This window comes from Camelus dromedarius, chromosome 8 (assembly GCF_036321535.1).
Source record: "Camelus dromedarius isolate mCamDro1 chromosome 8, mCamDro1.pat, whole genome shotgun sequence".
Classification (NCBI taxonomy): domain Eukaryota; kingdom Metazoa; phylum Chordata; class Mammalia; order Artiodactyla; family Camelidae; genus Camelus; species Camelus dromedarius.
In genome coordinates, this window is record NC_087443.1 from 75,555,124 (window position 1) to 75,576,222 (window position 21,099).

Below are 21,099 nucleotides of genomic sequence, written 5' to 3' on the forward strand. Positions count from 1 at the left end.
AGGGTCCCGCGAACTCCAAAGGCAGCGAGGGTCGAAGGAGGCCCTTCAGGTCGCGTGGGTCACGACACCACACCTACCTCACGACCGACTCCGCTCACTGGACCAACTTTCCGGGTCCGCCTGGCAACGGGCATCCACACCACCTGCTACTTCTCTGCTGCCAACCTCGAAAAACCACCGGATTCCGCGCGCACCGACTGCTCCTGCGCACAGCCGAGCGGCTGTACGAGGTGCTGTCAGTGCGCATGCTCCGGCCTTTGGCTCTTCCCCTCACGTTTTGAACCTTTGGACCGCTCTGGCCGCACGCGCATGCGTGTCTACGGTAGCAAGAAGAGGCAAGAAGCTGCAGGTTTGGAGCCTGGGAAGGCGGAAGTCGCTCTGCTCCTTCACCTTCCCTCTGTCTGGCGGAAACTCAAGCACTGGAAGAGGGGTTCCGGGCCTGGCCTGCCCTGGAGGTGGCCGAATGGAGACCGGGATCGTGGTCGGGCCACTGACCCGCCGCCCGTCGCTGGCCTCTTCCTGGGATGCCGCATGCGGAGCCCTGGCCCAGAGGCTCCATCTCACCCGGGCTGATCTCGGCGCCCGGGACGCCGACTGGGAGGAGCTGCTGGCGCCGCCTGACACGAGGTGCGCCGGGCCCGCGGGACTGGGGTTGTGCTCTGAGACAGCCCCGCTGCTGGGGGAGCCGGGAGCGGGTCGGGGGCCGGGAGGGGACAGGGTTTGGGCCCGGGCCCCCAGCTGGGGACGGGTCCGGGCCTGCGGCGAGGGCCAGGGGACAGGGCCCGAGTGTCCGGAGGGCGGGGGCGGGACCGCGGGAACCGGCGGCGACTCCAGTGAGTGTCGGGCGCTGGGGACTCGGGGCAGGTGACCAGGGAACTGGGCCTTTCACACACATCCCCTTGTGCCCGTCTCGTCGGCTTCTGAGGCCCTTGTCAGAAGCAGAATCGTCTCTCTTATATATAGGAAACACACAAAACCCTCCTATCTACCAAAATAGGCGTTTAAAAAAATTGTCGAACGTCTTCATCAGCTTAATCTTGAAAAGGACACACTTTTGGCCTTTATTCCATTCTGCACGCCCCCACCCTCCCATTCTGAACTATTTTGTTATTCACACTAGCTGCTTAGTAAATTTATTTAACTGGAGAGGCAATTACAGAGAGTTCTTAAAATGTAGAAGTCAAGGGGAAAATAGAATGGAGAGCCCTGATGTCTAAAACATCGTTTCTTTAGGAATTCTGTATTGAGCATTTGTTCAATGCGTTGCAAGGCGCTTGGACTCCGCCGAATGCACATGTAAATGAATTGGATAAAATGTCAACCCCTGTGGTCCAATAAGTGGGTTAGTAATAGTGTTCAGCGAACTGTGCGGTGTAATATCTTCATTTTCTTTGCAGCCAGGACCTGGTGGTTTTGAAAAGGAACCTGAACAGCCAAGATGAAAACCCCTGCTTCCTTTACCTGAGATGTGACCCTGGTGGAGGTGAAGAAATCGTTTCTATTGGCATTTTAAGTTCAGCAAGAAATATGGAAGTATACTTAGGAGAGGAGTACTGTGGAACCAGTAGGGGCAAGAATGTTTGTAATGTTCTGGACAACAGGTTTGTGACCTACGCATGTGCAGGTGTTCTTGTGAAGTACTGTTTTGTTTTCTTCAGCTTTTGCATATTTACTGATTCCCTGATATTAGTGTCAGACACAAGGGGAGAGTAGATAAAAACATACCAATGGACATAGAGGTTTAGCCCTTTAGGAATCTTAAAGACAGTCTGGATGAGCCTGGTTGTTTTTATAAATACAGAAATTGAGAGCTAAAGGAGGAGAGGAAAGTTGGTGCAAGAGTTTTGTTGGTGTAAAGTGCTGATAAATGTTTCTAGTCTGTTTTCTTTAACTCACAGGCATCTGTTTTCCAAAAATGAATTTGCCAGTCAGTCTGGGACTTTGAACATTTTCTTGTAGGAAACCCATACAGATACCGCATGCGCCCAGACTGCACCATACCGGCACATTTAACCCATTATTAGACTTTCTGATTTTTTTTCTGATTTTTTGTGATGATTCTGTCTGAATCTTTTTTTAATATGAATCAAAATATGAACTGTTTCATAGACTAGGCATGTTGAATATAACAGACATGTTACTGAGCTTTGAAACATGCTCTGTGCTACGTGATTATACATTTGATACCTGATTTAATTCTCTTTGTAGCTAGTAAGTGGCAGATGCCATCTTTATACTGAGTGCAATTCGGAAGGAAGCCCCAACTCTTTTTGCCTCACCAGGAAGACTGACTCTAAGGAGCTGAATGTTGCCGTGGAAACCTTTATTTTTAAATGTAACTGTTAAAAGTGATGATGTATGAAATTTTTAATAAACTAACTTTTATTTTTAGTGAACATGAAAAGATTATTTTGTACAAAAATTACCTAGAATTGGAGTCTTCCACACATGCTTGTAAAATAAAGGTAAGTCGTTCCCACATTTTAACTAAATTGAAAACTACAGTTGCTCTTCTACTGTGTGTACTTCTTTTCTGTTTGTTTGGTAATGTACTTAGTCCCATTTCGTCCCTGGTTTTAGTTCAGAGATACTTAGTACACATGTTAAAAAAAAACTTTTCTAAAAAATAATCAACATTCTTCTGTTAAAATCTGACCATTTATTAGCCATAATCATGTCATGTCCTATTGTTAATAGAGATGTATTGTACTTTTCAGCCTTGAGAAACTGAATTAAAAATTTTGTTTCTCTTTATATAAAAGTAAAGTGGCAAGAAAACCACAAGCAGTTTTGGTCCCCAAATATCTAAATAGTTAAAAAGACAGAACACAACTAGAGACGTTTCAGACAAGGGCACCACAAAGTTAAAGGGATTTGGACTTGTGTCTTCAGCATGAAAAGTATCGTTAAGGTGAACTTTAATGATGTCGTCAGGGTCTAGGGAAACGGTGCTGAGCTGGAAATCACAAGCCCTGACTGTTAAATGCGCTCTCTTGCTGACGAGCAGAGGAACCCTGGGCAAGTTTCTTCACCTGTTTGGACCTACTTCATGGGTAATACTAGGGGATGGAAGAAAATAAATCCTTGGATTGATTATTTTTATGTCTACAATTCTGTGCTGATTATTGTTTACAGAAGACCACAGAACTGATTGTCTCAAGATGATGTTTTAGGTGGATATAGTAATAGCTTCCAAAGCCATTTAAATAAAGTGACTCGTTATCCAAGAAACATTTGAGTGCCTGTTGATGCCAGATACTGTTCTGAGCACTAGGAGTTGGCATTTATGAAATAAATTGGAATGAAGGCCTCAACGTTGAGAATATTACAGTGGTCAAGACAGATAATAAGTCAATTCAGTGTGAATAATAGGTGCCACGTTCCCTAGTGAGAAAGGCTTTCAGGTTAAAAAGCAGAAGAGGGACAACATGGAGGTTGGAATGTGGGTGTATGCAACTCATGCGCTATTTCCTTCCGTGTTGCTGAGAGTCACGTCTTTGGGGCCACGCTGAGTTTTTACTGAATGGGTCTGTATTCACCTGCGTCTGTGTGATTTATGGGTTTGCTGTGTCTCTGAAGGTGAATGGTGTGTGTAACTGTGCTGTGGGAGAGCCAGGCCGTGCACAGAGTGTTTCATTTAGGGAAATCCTTGGGTCTGTGTGAGGGCTTCTCCTGGGGCAGCAGTGTGTGAAAGTTAAAAGTAATAGTTACTGCTGCATAGCTTTGAGCATTTACTCAGTGATATATACTGGAAATTTTTAACACGTAATCCTCAAAACAACCATGTGAAATCATTTTACTCCTGACTCTGGTTGACATTTACCCAGGGGCATCAAGGCAGAGCCATCACTGAACTCAGGCCTGTCTGCTTCTCAGTCCTGCTTTCTATCCACTCTCCTCCTTTGCTCCCCCACACCACACATGAAATGTCTTTTGGTTTAGAAGCGTTGACAAGACGAGGCAGCATAAAGCATTGGAAAAATTACTGGGATAGCAGCCAGAAGGGCTAGGCTGAAAGCTCAGACTTTGTTAATTGGGTGTCTTTTGACACATTAAATAACCACCTTGACTCGTCTTTCTGTGTGTCAACTATTGAGTTCTCTTAGGTCGTCTTCATATTCCCCACGGCTCTAAATTCCAAATTACTGGCTTATATTTAGTATTTCAGCAAACACTTTGCATGGGATTCTGGACAGTCTTACATTAAATAATGTTATAGCAAGTTGTAGTATGTTAAGATCTCAGATTTTTATAGTGTATCTTTAATTCCTTTAACTGTTAAGTATAACATTTTTTACACATTACACTTTTTTTACACATTACACTTTTTTTACACATTAACCTTTTTATTTTAAAAGGACTTTTAAAATTTACATTATTCTTTGAGTCTTTTTCTGACTGTGAATATTCTAGAGGAAACCTAAAAATGTTCTTGAAGTTAATTTTTAGATCTTGAATGATTCACTCTTCGGAATTAACAAGAAGTGGCCTTAAATGATGATTGTCTTTAATATCATTATTAATTTTGCTGCACTTTTGTATTATAACAGTTGCTCTCCTTTGGGGAAAAGCAGTGTGTGTTCATCAGTAAAGTGGTGGTACACATGAGGCCAGTTTCCACAAATTCCTCCGCAAGCTCTCCTGCTCTAGGATCAAGGATAGACCTGGAGAGGGTCCAAACCATCATGGAGTCCATGGGGTCAAAGTTATCACCTGGAGCTCAGCAGTTGATGAATATGGTTAGATTTCAGCAGCAGGTGAGTAGAAATGGATTTCTTTTCTGATGCCATTAACATTTTTAAATGATGGCTTTTTAAAAGGACATGTGCTGACTTACATTTTTTTCTTTCAACTTATTACTGATTTGAGTGTTACCCTTACGGACTTATGTAAAAACAGCATTTTGTGGACCTACTATCTTTCAAAAGCAATATGTTTGTTACAGACCCCACAGTGTGTCATGAATTCTCTTGCTCATTCATTCAGCAAGTGCTTTTTAAGCACCTTCTCAGAGAATAAAGCACTGTTTTGGTTCCTTTAGGGGCTCAAAGGTCAGTCTGCAGCCTGTCCTTAAGGAGCTTGACGGTGGTGTTGGGTGAGGTAGGGCATCTAAGTGGGGGATGACGAGGGGGACTGGGAAAGCTCATTAGAGGAAGTAGCGTTTTATCTAAACCTTGAAAGAAGAAGGGAGGGTTTGGGCAAGTAGATTTGCAGGATGCCACTGGACAGGTAGAAAACAGCATGGATGAAATCTTCAGTGCTGGAAGGAATGGGCTGTAGGTAGGAAATGAACAGAAGTTCGTTTCTCTGGAGTGGAGAAGGGACGGGGGACTGGGGCGGGATCATAGAGGATTTTGAATGCTGTTTTAAACCTTGTAGGCGTTTTCAACCTAGGTTTGAATAAATTCTAATCCGTTGTTATGCACAGAATGAATCAGTAGGAAAGATGAGTCAGTAGAAGTGGAGGCCACACGAAGGAAAGCAGCTCTCTGTTATTTCCCTCGTCCAGATGAGGGTTAATAAGCCTAGACTTGGACGGAGTAACCTGATGCTGGATTGTGAGATGCGAAAACAGTGGGGCCATTGGGACTTGACGACTAACTTAATGTTGGTATTGTTGGAGAAAAATAGAGTCAAACATGAAACTAAGGTTTTGAAAGTGGTGATGCCAATAGTATACCAAGGAGGGACCCAAGAAAGGAGGTGACTTTGGGAGGAAAAGGAGTTTAATTTGGGGAGTACTGAATTTTAGATGTGAATAAAACCTTCCCTGGGATGCTGCTGGGAGCATTTGGAAACACTGGCCGGGGTGGTGGAATGGAGGGAGGTTTGGGAAGAGCACCCCTCGTGGGTGACAGGCAGGTGGTGAAGGGAGAGACTGGAGCAAAGACCCTAGATGTAGATACGTTTGGTAAGCATACAGGGAGAGAGAATGAACCAGAGGAGCAGAGACAGCAGTGAATAGAGATTCTCCTTGTTTACAATCTAAATGATAATACTGCTCATATCACAGGATGAATGTGAAAGTTTAAAACAAATAGTACAAATGAAAACCTCATGTAACTTTTGTGAGATTTGCCAATATTAATTCAGTACAAGTGTCATTGGAGCAGTGGGCAGACATAGGAGACCCAAAGGAGTTGATGATGATTGTGGAAACCATGGAAGGGAGAGTTTCAGAAAGGACAGGGTCCATGCTTTCCTTTCTCTGCTGCCATCATCTTACCTCCTTACCTCAGGAGGTTGCTAACTGGTCCTCGTGCTCCACTGCAGTCCGTCTCTGCAGTGCACCCAGAATGATCTGACAGGGTAAATTGGACTCTTCCTTCCCCTGTGTAAACCCCCTGACTGCTTCCATCACACTCAGAATTAAGCCAGATCCTTACCCTGGCATCTGAGACCTGGGCCCTCCTTGCCCCCTCAACCTCATCTGCCACGGAGACGCCTTGCTCTAGGCATTCTGATGTGTGTGTTCCGCAGACAGCCAGATGTGCTCCTTCCTGGGGGCCTGTGCACTCTTACCTGTTCTCTTTGGCCAGAAACCTCTCCTCCTGACCTTAGTGAGTCTGCCTTTTTCTTGTTATTCCAGTCTCATCTTAAATATTCCCTTTTGAATGAGACATTCTCCAACCATCCAGTTTAAAATATTCGCATTTCACTCAATATCTGTATCATATTTTCATCAGCACTTTCTTCACTATTTTTGTTGTTGTTTATGTATTATTCTGTTTATCTTACTAAAATATAAGCTTTGTGGGAGCAGGAACCTGTCTGTCTTGTGTATGGCTCCTAATAAGTATACAGTATATATGCTCTTTGTATTATCAACCAAGTATTCCTCGGAGATCTTGAGGGGTTGATTTGAATAGTGATGAGGTAGAAAGCAGATTTTGAGGGATTAGATAGTAGATGGGTGGTTGGAATGTGCCGGCAGTCAGGGTGAAGTGGGTTGGTTTCAAGGATCATAGAGATAAGGAGCCTGCCCTTATCAGAATCCCTTGGAATGTTTATAAAGTATAGAACACTGGTCCTCACCCATGACCAGAAACCCTGGGGATGAGATCCAAGAATCAGTTCTTATAAACAGGCAATGCCAGGTGAGTCTTATGCATAGTACATTTTAAGAATAAATGTTTGAGGGGAATGATCCAGTGGAGATAGAAGGAGATTAAAAATTTAAAAACAGAGGAAATACTTGTGTGTGTGCAAGATTTAAGAAGCATTAGAGAGAGTTAATGAATTGAAATCAGTTTATGGGCTGATTTTTATCTTTTAAAAACGACCATGGGGGAAAAAATGACATGGATAAGTAGTTTTTCTTTTTTGCTATGTCTTTAAGTTTTTTCTTTTTGTTTAATTCCCAAAATGATATATTTTCTCTTCACGAGTTTCAGTCAGTTCACAAGTGCATTAGGTAAAATGCAAAAGTGCTTTCCCAGTCTCTTCCTGTTTCTCAGCTTGATGAGTATCCGTCGACTGAAATAAAAATGCACAATGTAAAAGCTGTGAGTTAAGTGTTTTTGGGGGGTCTTACTAAGGACTGTGGCCCTGGAGACAGCCTGTCAGAGAGCTCTGAGAGATTGCTTTGAAGAGGTAGGGGAGGAGCCAGGATATATATGAACTTATGTTTTGCTGGGAAAAGACATGTATAAGCGTCAAAAGAATTCTGTTAAATCACAGAGAACAGACAGCTCAAGTTAATGATTTTAGTGCTTTTCTATGTGTAGGAAGATGCAAGAATCTGACGTCATTTGACATTTTTTCTTAGATACGCACCTTAACTACCCAGGGGCCAGTATATCCAAAGCACAGAATGGTTCCTGTTTGTCTCCATTCTGAATTCTCTTAGGGTGCACTGTCAGTGGACGACTGCCCTGGCTGGAGAGTGACTTGATCCTTGTGGAACCGGAATGGCAGGCAACGTTTTTTTTATCAGTCCTTCTAGAATTTTAATCATGTGGAAACACATAGCAGTCCTCCTACCCAACACATGTATTCTAACCTGCTTCACTGCCCCCACCCCCACCTGTGCTAAATCATTACATATGGGGACACTTGGGGAGCACCCTGAGAAACAGGTGATCCAGTTAAATCTCCTTTAAACATGCTAATAAAGGACCTTTTTCTAGTGGGGAGGCTGTATTTATGGAACGATTCTTACAGGAGATACCTGGCTCTTTAGGATTGATTATTGTTAACAAACCTGGAATCCACGGAATGTCTTTCTGGAAAGGGTCATGTGAGCCCTGTAACCTTCCGTCGAGTATAAAGTAGGGACGTTTTGTGGTGAGAACTGCCCCTTCTGCGGAAGAGGGGTGAGCACACACTCACACTGTGGAGCCTTCGTGTGTCCCTCGGGGCAGGGCCTGTCCTGAAGGGGAAGGAGAGGACCTGGGAGCAGCTTCCTGGGCCCTCCCTGCTTCTCCTGTCCCTTGTGGCTCCTTGTTCTCTAGAAAGTTTTATTTAAGTGATTCCTTATTTACTTGTATTTGAAGTTCAAGTGTGCTGATTGATTTGTTTTTGCTTGAGCAATTCAGAGTAATTGAATAGGAATTCTGTATCAGAGGGCCTAGCAGTGTAGTTGTCATTTAATGTTACCTGAAGGAAAGACGTGCCCCATTTTCTCAAAGAAAATATATTTAGTTATTCAGGATTTACACTGTTTATTTTTCACCTTTGAAATAAAAATATCCTTTTTCCTTGCCCTTTCAAGGTGATACTTGTTCAAATTCTTTATAATTAAAAAGTTAAAGAAAATGCTTTCAGAATTCCTACAAGATGTTCAGAGATAAACACTTTTTTAGAAATCTGGGAGAATATATGCACATATATGAAATCAAGTGTACACATATATAAGTGTATGGACATGATTCTACCTAAATGCTTTCCTTTTTTTAGGCTGCTCTATTTTTTTTTTTTTCACATAACATATGACATGGACCCTAAACAAAGTATGTATGAATTATTTTATACATATTCCTCTGCCTACTTTTAAAAGGGTTTGATGTGCCTTGCAAGGCAACATATGACAGCTCGAGAAAATTAAGAATTGAATAAAGTCAAACAAAAGGAAGCAGAAGAATAGCCACCAGCACCTCAGGTTGGTTGATTTACTGCACTGCCATATAGATTTACCTGTGAATTTATTGATATTTAACACAAAGTGAAAAATAATTACCTTGAGAGCCTTCATCTCAGAAAAATGCCTAATTATTATAATCAGTGAATTTCTTATAATAACCAAAATATTATGATAAATCAGAAAAAAACAGCAAATGCCTTAATTGCATTGCATTTTTCCAATTAAAATTTCTGCCAAATCAATTGTGATGTACAATTTTAAGGTTAATTTCACTATTTATGTGATTATTGTTTTGTAGAATTTTCAATTTTCTATCAAAGTTTTTTTTGCAGTACTAAAATTACACCACTACCAAAAATAATTGAGTTTTACCTTAATGATTGAGTAAAGCTCCTTTCCACCAAAGGAGAGTTTTCTAACTTTCAAATTTTGTAAATATAATTATACATAGTGATGTTCCCTTAGGAGTAATTTAAAGTTTATTTAAAAATTGCATTTAATAGACGATAGATTTCCTTATAAAGAGAGTTTCTCCAAAGTGCAGTCCAGTGGGAGAAGTTGCATGGTGGCTCTCCTGTCCCGCCCCGCCAACCTCCCTGGCTCTCACTATTCCCTTTCCTGCTGTATTTTCCCTGCAGTGTTTATCACTGTCTCCATCTGTGTGATGTATTGTCGGTCTTTGTTTTCTGTCTCTCCCTGCTCTCTAGATTATAGTATCCACAGATCAGCAATCAGCAATTTTCATTTGTTTTGTTCACTGTCTTATTTTTAGTATAGGAAATAGTACCTAACACAGAGTAGATTTATGGTAAATATTTGATAAATGAATGAGTTTTGGGCTGGCTTAATCCAAGAAAAATTTTTCAGAATATCTAGAAAATTTGTGAACCGTCTTCAGCTAATTTTGAATAATACTTTTGTCAGCCTCTCTCACCAGGTACTGAGCAACAGTGAGAATGAGATGCTGTCCCCTGACAAGTCTCTCTAGCAGAGCTCTGTGTTCAGAATTGCTAACGGCTGTCTAGGCTGGGGGCAGATTTGCTTTTCTCCTGTCGAAATACTGGACAGCATAGCAAGAATGTGCCCTGTAGAGGAGACATGTGACCTCCTCTCAGAGGTGAGCCAGGGCTTCTCAGGAAGTCACGCAGCACAGCCGGCTGGGCTGAGGCCACAGAACATAATGGATTATCCTTACAAATTATTAAATCTGAGACAGACAATAGGTGGCTCATTTTAGTCACTGAAAAATGTCACAAGTGTACCCATAGATCATCAGACTCTATGTATGTAACTAGCTAGTGTAACTTCCATGAAAAATGAGTTGCAGAAGATATCCTTAGGTTGGCTTACCACATGTGAAAGTGGACAGGTGACTTTTAGTTGTATGAAAGGTATCAATTATCGTGACTCAGTTGAGAATACTGCATTTTATTACCGTAAATTAAGGAGGCCTTTGTAGTGGAAACATTAAAATATGCCCGTGCAACTTTACGAGGAGTGATATTTATTTCAATATTTTCCTTAGCAAAACTACAGTGAAATGATTAAAAGTCCTGGCTCTGGAGTTAGGTGGCCTGGGGTCCTGGTCCCGGTCCTGCCACTGACTGGTTGTGTACCTTGGCCAAGTCACCTTTAGTCTCGGTCTCCTCAACTTAACAGTGCGACGGTGACGGTAGCCGACTCCGTCTGGATATACTAGGGATCGAGTGAAGGAAGGCGCAGTGCCTGACTGTCAGTCACTCCGGAAGGAGCTGCCCTCATGATTAGTGTTAATATTTCCGTATTTCTCTTGCTTAGAATTGCGTTCCCATTGGAGAGCAGCTTCAGTCGGTTTTGGGAAATTCCGGATACAAGCATATGATTGGACTACACTCCTCATCTACCTCAGGAGCCTTCGCCAAGTCATCCTCCACACCTTTTCCTTTCAGAACTGGATTGACATCCGGAAACGTGACTGAAGACTTCAAAGCTTCCGTTGATAAAAGTGCACAGCCAGCTGGTGGAGGAGCCATCACAAACCTCCAGGAGTGTAAAATTGTGCCACAAAACCATTCTCTTCTTGAGAATGATCTTAAGAAAGCAGTATCTTCTTTCTTACCAAAGAAGGCGAGTGACAGCTCACATATACCCAACTCCGAGCTGCTGCCTCTCCTGCAGAATTTATGTAGCCAAGTGAGCCATCTCCGTGTGGGGCCTACCAGCAAGTGGCAGGAAGGCATCACCGCGCCCGCTGAAGGCACTGCTGGTGTCACGTAAGTACTCAGGGCAAGTGGGGCTCAGCTTTGCTGGGTGGGAGAGGCAGCTGGAGGAGAACAGGTTTTTTCAGAAACTACTGCCTGAAAATGTTTCCAGAGTAATTTTAGGAGCTTTTGCATTTTACCATTAAGACACTTAGAGGAAAGAAATGTTCTGCAGAGTAGAATGTGGAGGAGGTGTGTAAAACTGGAGGCGTGGAGGTGCGGAGCACATCTCAGGCTTTTTGTGGAAGGAGGGTGAGCATCAGGTAAGGGCTGGAGTAGAGTTACATGTGTGGATGGAGAGGAGCTGTGTAACCATATGTCCATGTTTGCCTGATTGTATGAAGTGAGCCTTGTACCAGTGTTCCTTTGTAGATATTGTGTGACGTAGGCCGATTTTGGAGGCATCTACACATTTTTGAGCTCTCAGTTATTTATAGCATATAGGCCCTTACCCCCTGATCGCATAACTTCAGTGTTTTGCCCGCCTGCTTTGAGTGAGGGGTGCCTAAGCGTTAGCATGTTCCCCGTCCTTATGTAGATGTACTGTGTCCAAACATTGCAGTAGACTGGAATTCAGGACTCTGTTCATAGTTCTGGATTAACTCTTTTTCCTTCCTGTTTAAATCTTTAGGCTTAGTTTTTTTCACATGAGTTTTTAAAATGAGGTAGTTTTATTGGTTGAAATTTTCTTAATGTCTCCAACAGCATTGAAATTTGAGGAGTTTAGTACATGATTGGAAAAAAAGGTGGTTCTTATTCTGCATGGAAATGGAAAGGCAGCAGTAGTCTTTAACTGTTCATAGTCTTTATCAATGTTAACTAACGGCTTTAGGATATGGAAGCAAACATAGAAAAACTAAAACAGATTTTAAAACTTCTTCTGGGTCTAGCTGAAGTGGAATATCCCTGTTCTGAAAATCCCTGGACATACTACAGCAAACATACAATGATTCCAAAAGGTGGAAAGAAGTCAGATTGCTTAGGGACTGTGGGGCTTAGCGTTCCTTAGTTTCTAGTTATCTGAGAGTGTCTTTTGTCATAGATGAGTATAGCATTTTGTCAAATAGTTTTTCTTTGGCAATTAATATGAACATATGCATTTTATCCTATAGTCTGTTGATATAGTGAATTATATTAATTTCAAATATTGAACCCACCCTGCATACCTAGAATAAATCCCACTTATTCATGGGCTATAATTCTTTTTTATACAATGCTGAATTTGACTTAACATTTTGCTGAATATTTTTGCATCTAATTTATTAGAGATACTCGTCAGTATTTTCCTTACATTGTCTTTGGTTTTATATTAGGGTAATAATGGCCTCATAAAATAAGTTCTACATCTTAGAATAGATTGTGTATATTTTATGTTAACTCTTCTTAAAATGTTTGGTAGAATTCTCCAATGAAACCAGCTGGGCCATGATATTTTTTTCCTGGGAAGTTTTTTTTTAATGGTGTTATTATTTTTTCAACTAGGGTGGGTTTTTTTGGTTTTTTGGGGGGGTTGGGGGAATGGTAACTAGGTTTATTTATTCATTTGTTGATTTACTTATTTTTTAAATGGAGGTAGTGGGGATTGAAAGGAGGACCTCATGCACTCTACCACTAAGCTGTACCCTCCCACTTCTTTCCTGGGAACTTGTAAATTACAAATTCAGTTTCTAACACAGGAAAGTTGTCAGTTCTCCCCCATGGATATGCAGGCTTAAAGTAATGCATATTATATCCCAGCACAATACTTTGTAGACATAGACAAGGTTATTTTTAAAAATTATATGAAAAGCAAAAGAGGTAGAATAGCTAAAGCAACCTTTAGAAAAGAGGAATGAAATGGGAGGAATCGCTCTTCCCAATGTCAAGTCTTACACAGGGAGAGTCTCTATCTAAGCCTGTGTAGTGTGGGCAGAGGGAAAGAATCGTAGGTCAACGGAACATAATAAAGGGCCCAGAAATAGACCCACACGAATCTACTCAACTGATTTTGACAAAGATGCAACAGCAATTCAATAAAAGAATAGTCTTAAACACATGGTGCTGGGGCAATTGGATATCCACTGGGTAAAAAGTAAAACATGACCTAAACTTAGTACCTTATGCAAAAATTAACTGACAATGGATCACGGACTTAAATGTAAAACATAAAGCTATAAAACTTTTCTAATAATATATAGGAGACAATCTTGGAGACCTAAAGACTTCTGAGATATGACACCAAAAGCAGGATAATTGAAAATTTGATATATTGGACACCATAAAAATGTTTATCTTCTGCCCTGTGAAAGAATCTCTTAAGAGGAATAAAATACAAGTTACAAAGTGGGACAGAATATTTGCAAATTACAAATGCAACAGATGGCTTATATCTAAAATATAAAGAGAACTGTCAAAACTCAACATTTTAAAAATCCAGTTAGGACATGGGGAAAAGACATAAAGAGACGTTTTACCCGAGAGGATGTTCCGATAGCAAATCAGCACGTGAAAAGATGATCAACATTGGTCTCGTGGCTGTTAAGGAAACACATATTAAACCCACAAGATACCACTTTACAGTTACTCACGTGTCTGAAGTAAAAGTTTAAAAAATGGTAGGAATACCAGATACTGATCAGGATGTGGAGAAACTGGATCTTTCATACATCACTGGTGGGGACTAAAAATGGTACAGCCCCTCTAAAATGTATTTTGGCCGTTTCTAATAGCTAAGATACAGTTACCATGTGAGTCAGCAATTGTATCTCTGGGAATTTATCCCAGAGAAATGAAAACTTCTGTCCACACCAAAACCTAAACACAGTTGTTCAGTGGAGGTTCCAGTAATTTGATAAGGTTGTGTGAATGAAAAAAGAGAAAAACTATTTAAATTGTATGTTTGCTTGGGGAATTACTTGGAAGACATACATGGAGAACTTAAAAAAAAAATCAGCATGATCACTCTTGATTTTGAGCTCAGAATCAAAAAGAACTTTTCTAAAGACTTGTTTTTCTTTGAGGCTAGAAATTCTGTCATCTTCATTTTTATATTCTCATTTCAATTGAATGCTTAAGTAAAGAATTGAAGAAATGCGAATACTTTGGGCATTCAAGATTGTGGTCGTCTGTTGTGTATGTGTTTTAGAACCTGAAACATGTTGTAAGGAGACCAAGCACAGTGTGGAGACAAATTTCAGCAATTTACGTTGGCTGCTGCTTGTACTGTAGTTTGGTTGTTTTTGTTATAATATTAGGGATGATTTTATATTATTTTTTTTTAATTTACTTTTAGAATGGAAGAGCAACCTATTTGTTTCTACTTAGAAAAGATCCTTTCTAAAAATATGGAACTGATGGAAAAGAAGCTTACGGACTACATTGATCAGCGAATATATAAACTCCAGGAGCACATTGATAATAAGATTGCTTTGTTAATGGACTTGCTGCAACACCCCAACTCCCCACCCTCTGGGATGCCTCTAAGACATTATGACTCTGGAGAAAGACTTTCAAATGGAGAAAGATAAGCACTCAGCACGTACTATGTACTACAGATATTTATTACATATTTATTACAAAGTCAAAACCCCCCAAAAACTTTATAAAAATCAAGTATTTGATGTTCTTTGAAAAATCACCATTTTTTTTCAAAAAGTGACCTCAGTGTTCATTTTTACTGCACTCATAAATCCAGTACTGTATCATGATAGGGTCATAAGTTATTTTTGTTTGCAATATTTTTCACTTACAGAAATTTATGTATACTTCTGGGCTAAGCGTTTAAGATTTTAAGAATTTCTAATGCAGTTCATTAGTTTGTGTTGTATGTGTATTTCATAGAAGTACATTTTTTATTTATACAAAGGCTTTAGTCTTACAAGTATAAAAAATAATGCTTAGAATATTTGATAATTTTTCTTTTTCTAATTACTTGTTTTTGGAGAATTGGATATTTAAGACTTAGAACCTTTAATTCAAATCAGTGATTTACATTTTGTATTATTTGTCCCAGATAATGAAGAAGATGCTGTATTTGGCACATGTAAAATTAGTTTACACTGGGGTTTTTAATATTATTTTTCCAGTATAGTGTAACAGTAGGTAGAGAAGTAAAAAATCAGAACCAGCCTTTCCCTTGTTAGAATAATTATTTTAGATTTAGTGACAATGTAAAATGAGAGAAGTCATCTTGTTTTATCTCAGTCAACCCAGAAAGTATCAGGTTCTCTCTTCCTTTCTGAGTTGATACAGGTCCCTCTTTTCAGAGCCCTTTTCTGTATGTTTACATTGTAAAATGCCGTGGTTCTGCATTGAAGGGTTAAGGCATATGAATCAAGGAGATTGTAGTTCTCTCTGGCAGACTTATTTTTAGAAATTTTAGAAATTATAACTATTGTGTGTGTGTAGAAGGGTGATGTATTTGTATTTAAAAAAATAAGTATATCCACTCTGGTAACTACTTGTCTAAGTAAATAGAAAATTTTATTTTCAACTAATCTTTGCTTAACATGTTTTATTTTATGAGAAGAGGAGTTTCACACTCATTCACTATTTTGGTCAATTCTTTAAAATGAGGGCTAATTTATATACTTTTTGTTCATTTGTATCATACTTCAAAGGTGACACAGTAAATGGAACATACTTCACTATAGCCATTTGAGAATTTGCCTATTTTTCTAGTCTTTTCTAATTTATGGGACATTCACAACATCCATAGCTGTAAGATATTATTTCTTTTGTCACTCAGGAGAAATGTGTCTCACTGCAAGCTGAACCCTTTGTTTTTACAGCTCCTAGTAGTTGTAGTATGTTGATTTACAGAATACCTCCTTACAGGATTCATCTTACAAGGCTCATCTTGATTACATCTGAAACAGAAATATGGTCACATCAAAACAATGTATAAAGGGTTCAGTGTTGAAAAGAGATGACAAAATATTCTTGAACTGAATTGTCCAGTTTGTAGATGGTAAAATCTCTCTAGAGAGATAAAGTCTTTAGTTCAGACTAATATGAAATAAGACTTTGAATTTGACCTATTACAAGATAGCAAAATTCTGTTAACCTTTATTTCTGAGTTCACATTAATTAATTAAAAGACTGAAACCTATGTATTAGAATTTAAATACTTTTCCTTATTTGCTTGCCATTATTAATGTGTCAGTATGGTGGTACAGTTAAAATCCACTGGTTTAAGAAACAATGAAACTTAGTGCTTTAAAAGAAATATTCTCCCTTTCTTTTAAGAATGCCACATATATTTTGTAGATTACATTCTGTTTATTATCAAATAGAGCACAAATGAATTAACTGTCCAGGTTTCTGTTGAAAACAATGAAAATGTTTTTTAAAAAGTAAACCAGAAAACAAATAGTCTTCTTTATAAAAATTAATTTAAGTACACTTTAAAATCCTAGTGAGTAGGGCTGTAGTTATAGAAATGTTTTATTATAATGAGTACACATGTTTTATAAAATAATAAAAGTAACATATGATTATAGTATTAGAAACAATTCAGATGAACATTAATTTCTCACTTTCATCTTATTAATCTTTCCAACTTCTGCTTCTGAAGATCTGAATTACATTATATCTGCCTCTTTATCTACCATGTGCCTGTCAACCTGTGTGTGTGTGTGTTGGAAAAGACTTGATGGCAGATATACTAAACTAATATCGTTAAACAATTGTCTTAAGAGATATTCAAAGAATTAAAGGACAATGTGGACAAAGTGAAGAAAATGATGTATAAACAAAATGGAAATATCAAAAAGATAGAAAACCTAAAATTGAACCAAAAAAAATTCTGGAGCTGAAGAGTACAGTAACAAATGAAAAATTCACTAGAGGAATTCAGACACAGATTCAAACAGGAAAAAGAAAGAATTAATGAACTTGAAAATAGGACAAGGGAAATTATTCTATTTGGGAAAAAAGTGAATGGAGCCTAAGGGACCTGTGAGATACCATGAAACAGACCAAAAAATACATCATGGGAATCCCAGAAGGAGAAGAGAGAGACAAAGGGCCAGAGAGAATAACTGAAGAATTAATGGCTCTAGACTTCTCACATTTGATGAAAGGCATGAATTTAGACATCCAAGAAGCTTAACAGACTGCAAATAAGCTGAAATTAAAGAGACCCACGCAAAGATGCATTATAATTACACTTTCAAAAACCAAAGATAGAATCTTCAAAGCAGAAAAAGAAAAAAAAAGTCAACACATATAGGGGACAATCAGTAAGATTCTTAGAATACTTCTCATCAGAAGCTTTGGAGGCCTGAAAACAAGAAATATATTCAAAATACTAAAAACAAAAGCAACTTGACAACTGAGAATCCTATTTCCAGCAAAACTATCCTTCAGAAGTGAGGAAGAAATTGTCACATTTCCAGATAAACAGAAGCTGAGGGAGTTTGTTACTACTACACCTGCCCTGCAATGCTCAGGAAAGTTCTGCAAAGTGAAATAAAAGGACAGTATATAGTAACTTGAAGCCATGTGGATAAATAGAGACCTCAATAAAGGTAAAGACAATTATAAAAGCTGATATTATTGTAAAATATTGTAAAAATGGTTTGTAATTGCACTGTTTGTTTTATACATGATTTAAGAGACTAATATGCTTAAAGGGAAAAAACGATTATCATTCTAATAAACAGTATTATCATAAACTTGGCCTGGAACTCCAGATCTTGTTTTCTACATAATTTAAGAGACGAATGCATTTAAAAGAATTATTAGTTTGTGTATTGGGGCACATAATTTATAGAGATAAAATTCTGTAACATCAAAAACCAAAAGGGGTGGGGATGAAGCTGTAAAGGAGCAAAGTTTTTGTATGTTATTGAATTTAAACTGGTGTAAACACAAAATTAGGGTATTACAACTTTAGTATTATAAATCCCCATAGTAACCACAAAGAAAAGAGCTAGAGAATATACATAATGGAAATGAGAAAGAAATTTAAACATTTCAGTACAAAAAATTGACTGAACACAAAAGACAGTAATGCAGGAAATAAGGGATAGAAAAGTTGAAAGAACTATAGAAAACAAATATCAAAATGACAGAGATGCTTCCTTATCAGTAATTACTCTATGAAACCAGAAGTTGGTTCTTCAAAAAGATCAACAAAATTGGAAACCTTTAGCTAGACTAAGAAAAAAAGAAGACTCAAGTTACTAAAATCAGAAATGAAAGTAGGGATATTGCTACTGGTGGTACAGAAATAAAAATTACAAGAGAGTGCTGTGAACGATTATAGGACAAAAATATTGGATAATCTAGAAGAAGTGGGCAAACTCCTAGAAACACAGAACTCTACCAAGACTAAATTACAGAGAAATAGAAAATCTGAATAGACATATAACTAGTGAGATGATTAAATCAGTAATTAAAAACATCCCAACAAAGAAAAGCCCTAGACCTGACGACTTCACTGGTGAATTGTACCAAACATTTAAAGAACTGATACCAATCTTTCTTGAACTTGTCGACAAACTTGAAGAGGAGGGAACATTTCCTAACTCATTCTATGTGGCCAGGATTACCCTGATTCCAAAGCTAGACAAAGACCCAACCAGAAAACAACAGACCAACGTCCCTTACAAACATTGATGCAGAAGTCCTTAAGAAATAGCAGAATGAATTCAGCAGCATATTGAAAGGATGATATGCTATACCGAGTGTCATTTATTTTTATTCAAAATAGAACTGGGAATTCTAGCCTGAGCAATTAGGCAAGAAAAAGACATAAAAGGCATCCAAATTGGATGTCAAACCATGCAACATCTATTCACCATCTATTCACTCTAGAGAAGCAGCAACAGACTCGAGGAGCTTTACCACTCTGCCAACCACTCTATCAGGTAAGCGGGCAGGATGTGCCTGGAGTCCAGGACTCTTGTCCTTCTCCTTGTTTCCATCTTTCTGTTCCCTGTGCCCATGTGGAATTTGGTAGAAAACCTGCTTCTTTAGAACTGATCACCTTTGACATTTGAAATCCAAGGCTGCTGAAAGGTGAAGCAACTCCTCTTCCATGGCCACCTCTCCCTAGTGAAGGCAAATCTTCCTAGCTGCCCCTTCCTTTTCTTACATCACTAGGTCCTCACTCTTAAGGACAGTCTCATGCCCTGTATAGGACAGCAGCCCAGAATTTTAGTTTTCTACCATTTTGACATTTTTCTCTCCAAGTGCTCTCCGAGAACATTACCAAGCTGACTTGAAGGAAAAAGCATAAGGACAGACAAACCTGAATTCTCCTTCCATCCCAGTTATTCCTACTGTATAACTCTGGATGAGTGGCTCTTATCTTTCTTGCCTCAGTTTTCTCATCTCCACAATTGGAGATACCACAGTCTATTTCATTTTCTTACATGAAGTTTATAGTAGTTGCCTCACACAGGCCTGGTATATAGGAGTTGTCCAGCAAATGTTAAATTTTTCTCTCTCTCTTTCTCCTCTATCTTCTTAAATAGCAAGAGTGACATATGTGTTTCTTAGCATCATTACTATGCCAATACAGCTGAAAGTCCCTCTTCTGTATCCTATTGTAGGCTATAGGGAAGTCACATGCAAAGTCAATTATATTGAGCAGTAGTTCTTTTTTTATTGTTATTATTAAGGTATAGTCAATGTACAGTGTTGTGTTAATTTCTGGTGTACAGCATAGTGATTCAGATATATCTGTGATATACATATATATACATATATACAGATACACATATATACTTATGTATATATGTGTGTATATATATTCTTTGTCATATTCTTTTCCATTATATGCTATTACAAGGTATTGAATATAGTTCCCTGTGCTATACAGTAGGACCTTGTTGTTTATCTATTTTATATATAGTAGTTAGTATCTGCAAATCCCAAGCTCCCAATTTATCCCTCCCCATCCCCTTTCTCCTTGGTAACCGTAAATTTGGTTTCTATGTCTGTGAGTCTGTCTCTGTTTTGTAAATAAGTTCACTTGTGTCCTTTTTTAAAGATTCCACATATCAGTGATATCATATGGCATTTTTATTTCTCTTTCTGGCTTACTTCACTTAGTATGATGATCTTCAGGTCCATCCATGTTGCTGAAAATGGTATTGTTTTATTCTTTTTAATGGCTGAGTAGTATTCCAGTGTGTGTGTGTGTGTGTGTGTGTGTGTGTGTGTGTGTGTGTGTGTGTGTTTCTGTTAATGTACTTTTTAGTTGTATAATTTCTATTTGGTTCTTTTGTTATAACTTCCATTTCTTTACTGACATTTCTGTATTTTCATTATTTCGAGAAGATTTCTTATTGATTGCTGAAGCCTTTTTAGGATGGTTGCTTTAAATGCTTTTTGGATAATTCCAACATTTCATTCATCTTGCTGTTAGCATCAGTTCATTGTCTTTTCTCATTCAGATATTACTTCTCTAGTTCTTGGTCTGACAGGTGATTTTCCATTGAATCCTGGATATTTTTGCTATTATGTTAAGAGACTAGGTCTTTGAAAAATCTTTAATTTTATCAGATAGTCACCCTGCTTAGGTTTGAATGCAAGTCCTGGTCTACTTTTGTGGGATAAGGTTCCAATGACAATTTAATATTCAGAGGCTTTACTGTGCTATTTTGATCTGTTTAGTTTCTCTGGTGCCACTGGGGCTCCTAGGCCCCCAACCATGCTGCCTGATGGAGCAGAAGGTGATTCCCCAGGCTAGAGCCACCTGCTACATCTATGTGGGAGAAGGGAACCTCTGGCCAGTGAGGACAAAGACACTTGATATGGTGGGATCCCCTTTGGGCTGCCAACTGG

At 38.9% G+C, this 21,099-nt stretch overlaps 1 protein-coding gene across 1 annotated transcript; it reads left to right on the plus strand.

The window, feature by feature from the left end:
- Positions 1–329: 329 nt before the first annotated feature.
- Positions 330–17,982, plus strand: C8H10orf88 (chromosome 8 C10orf88 homolog). The gene is made up of 6 exons (XM_031461928.2): positions 330–627; positions 1,398–1,601; positions 2,393–2,465; positions 4,551–4,757; positions 10,880–11,334; positions 14,594–17,982. Exons 1-6 carry the CDS (start codon positions 464–466, stop codon positions 14,826–14,828), a joined length of 1,338 nt encoding a protein of 445 aa, XP_031317788.2. The 5' UTR covers positions 330–463; the 3' UTR covers positions 14,829–17,982.
- Positions 17,983–21,099: the final 3,117 nt, after the last annotated feature.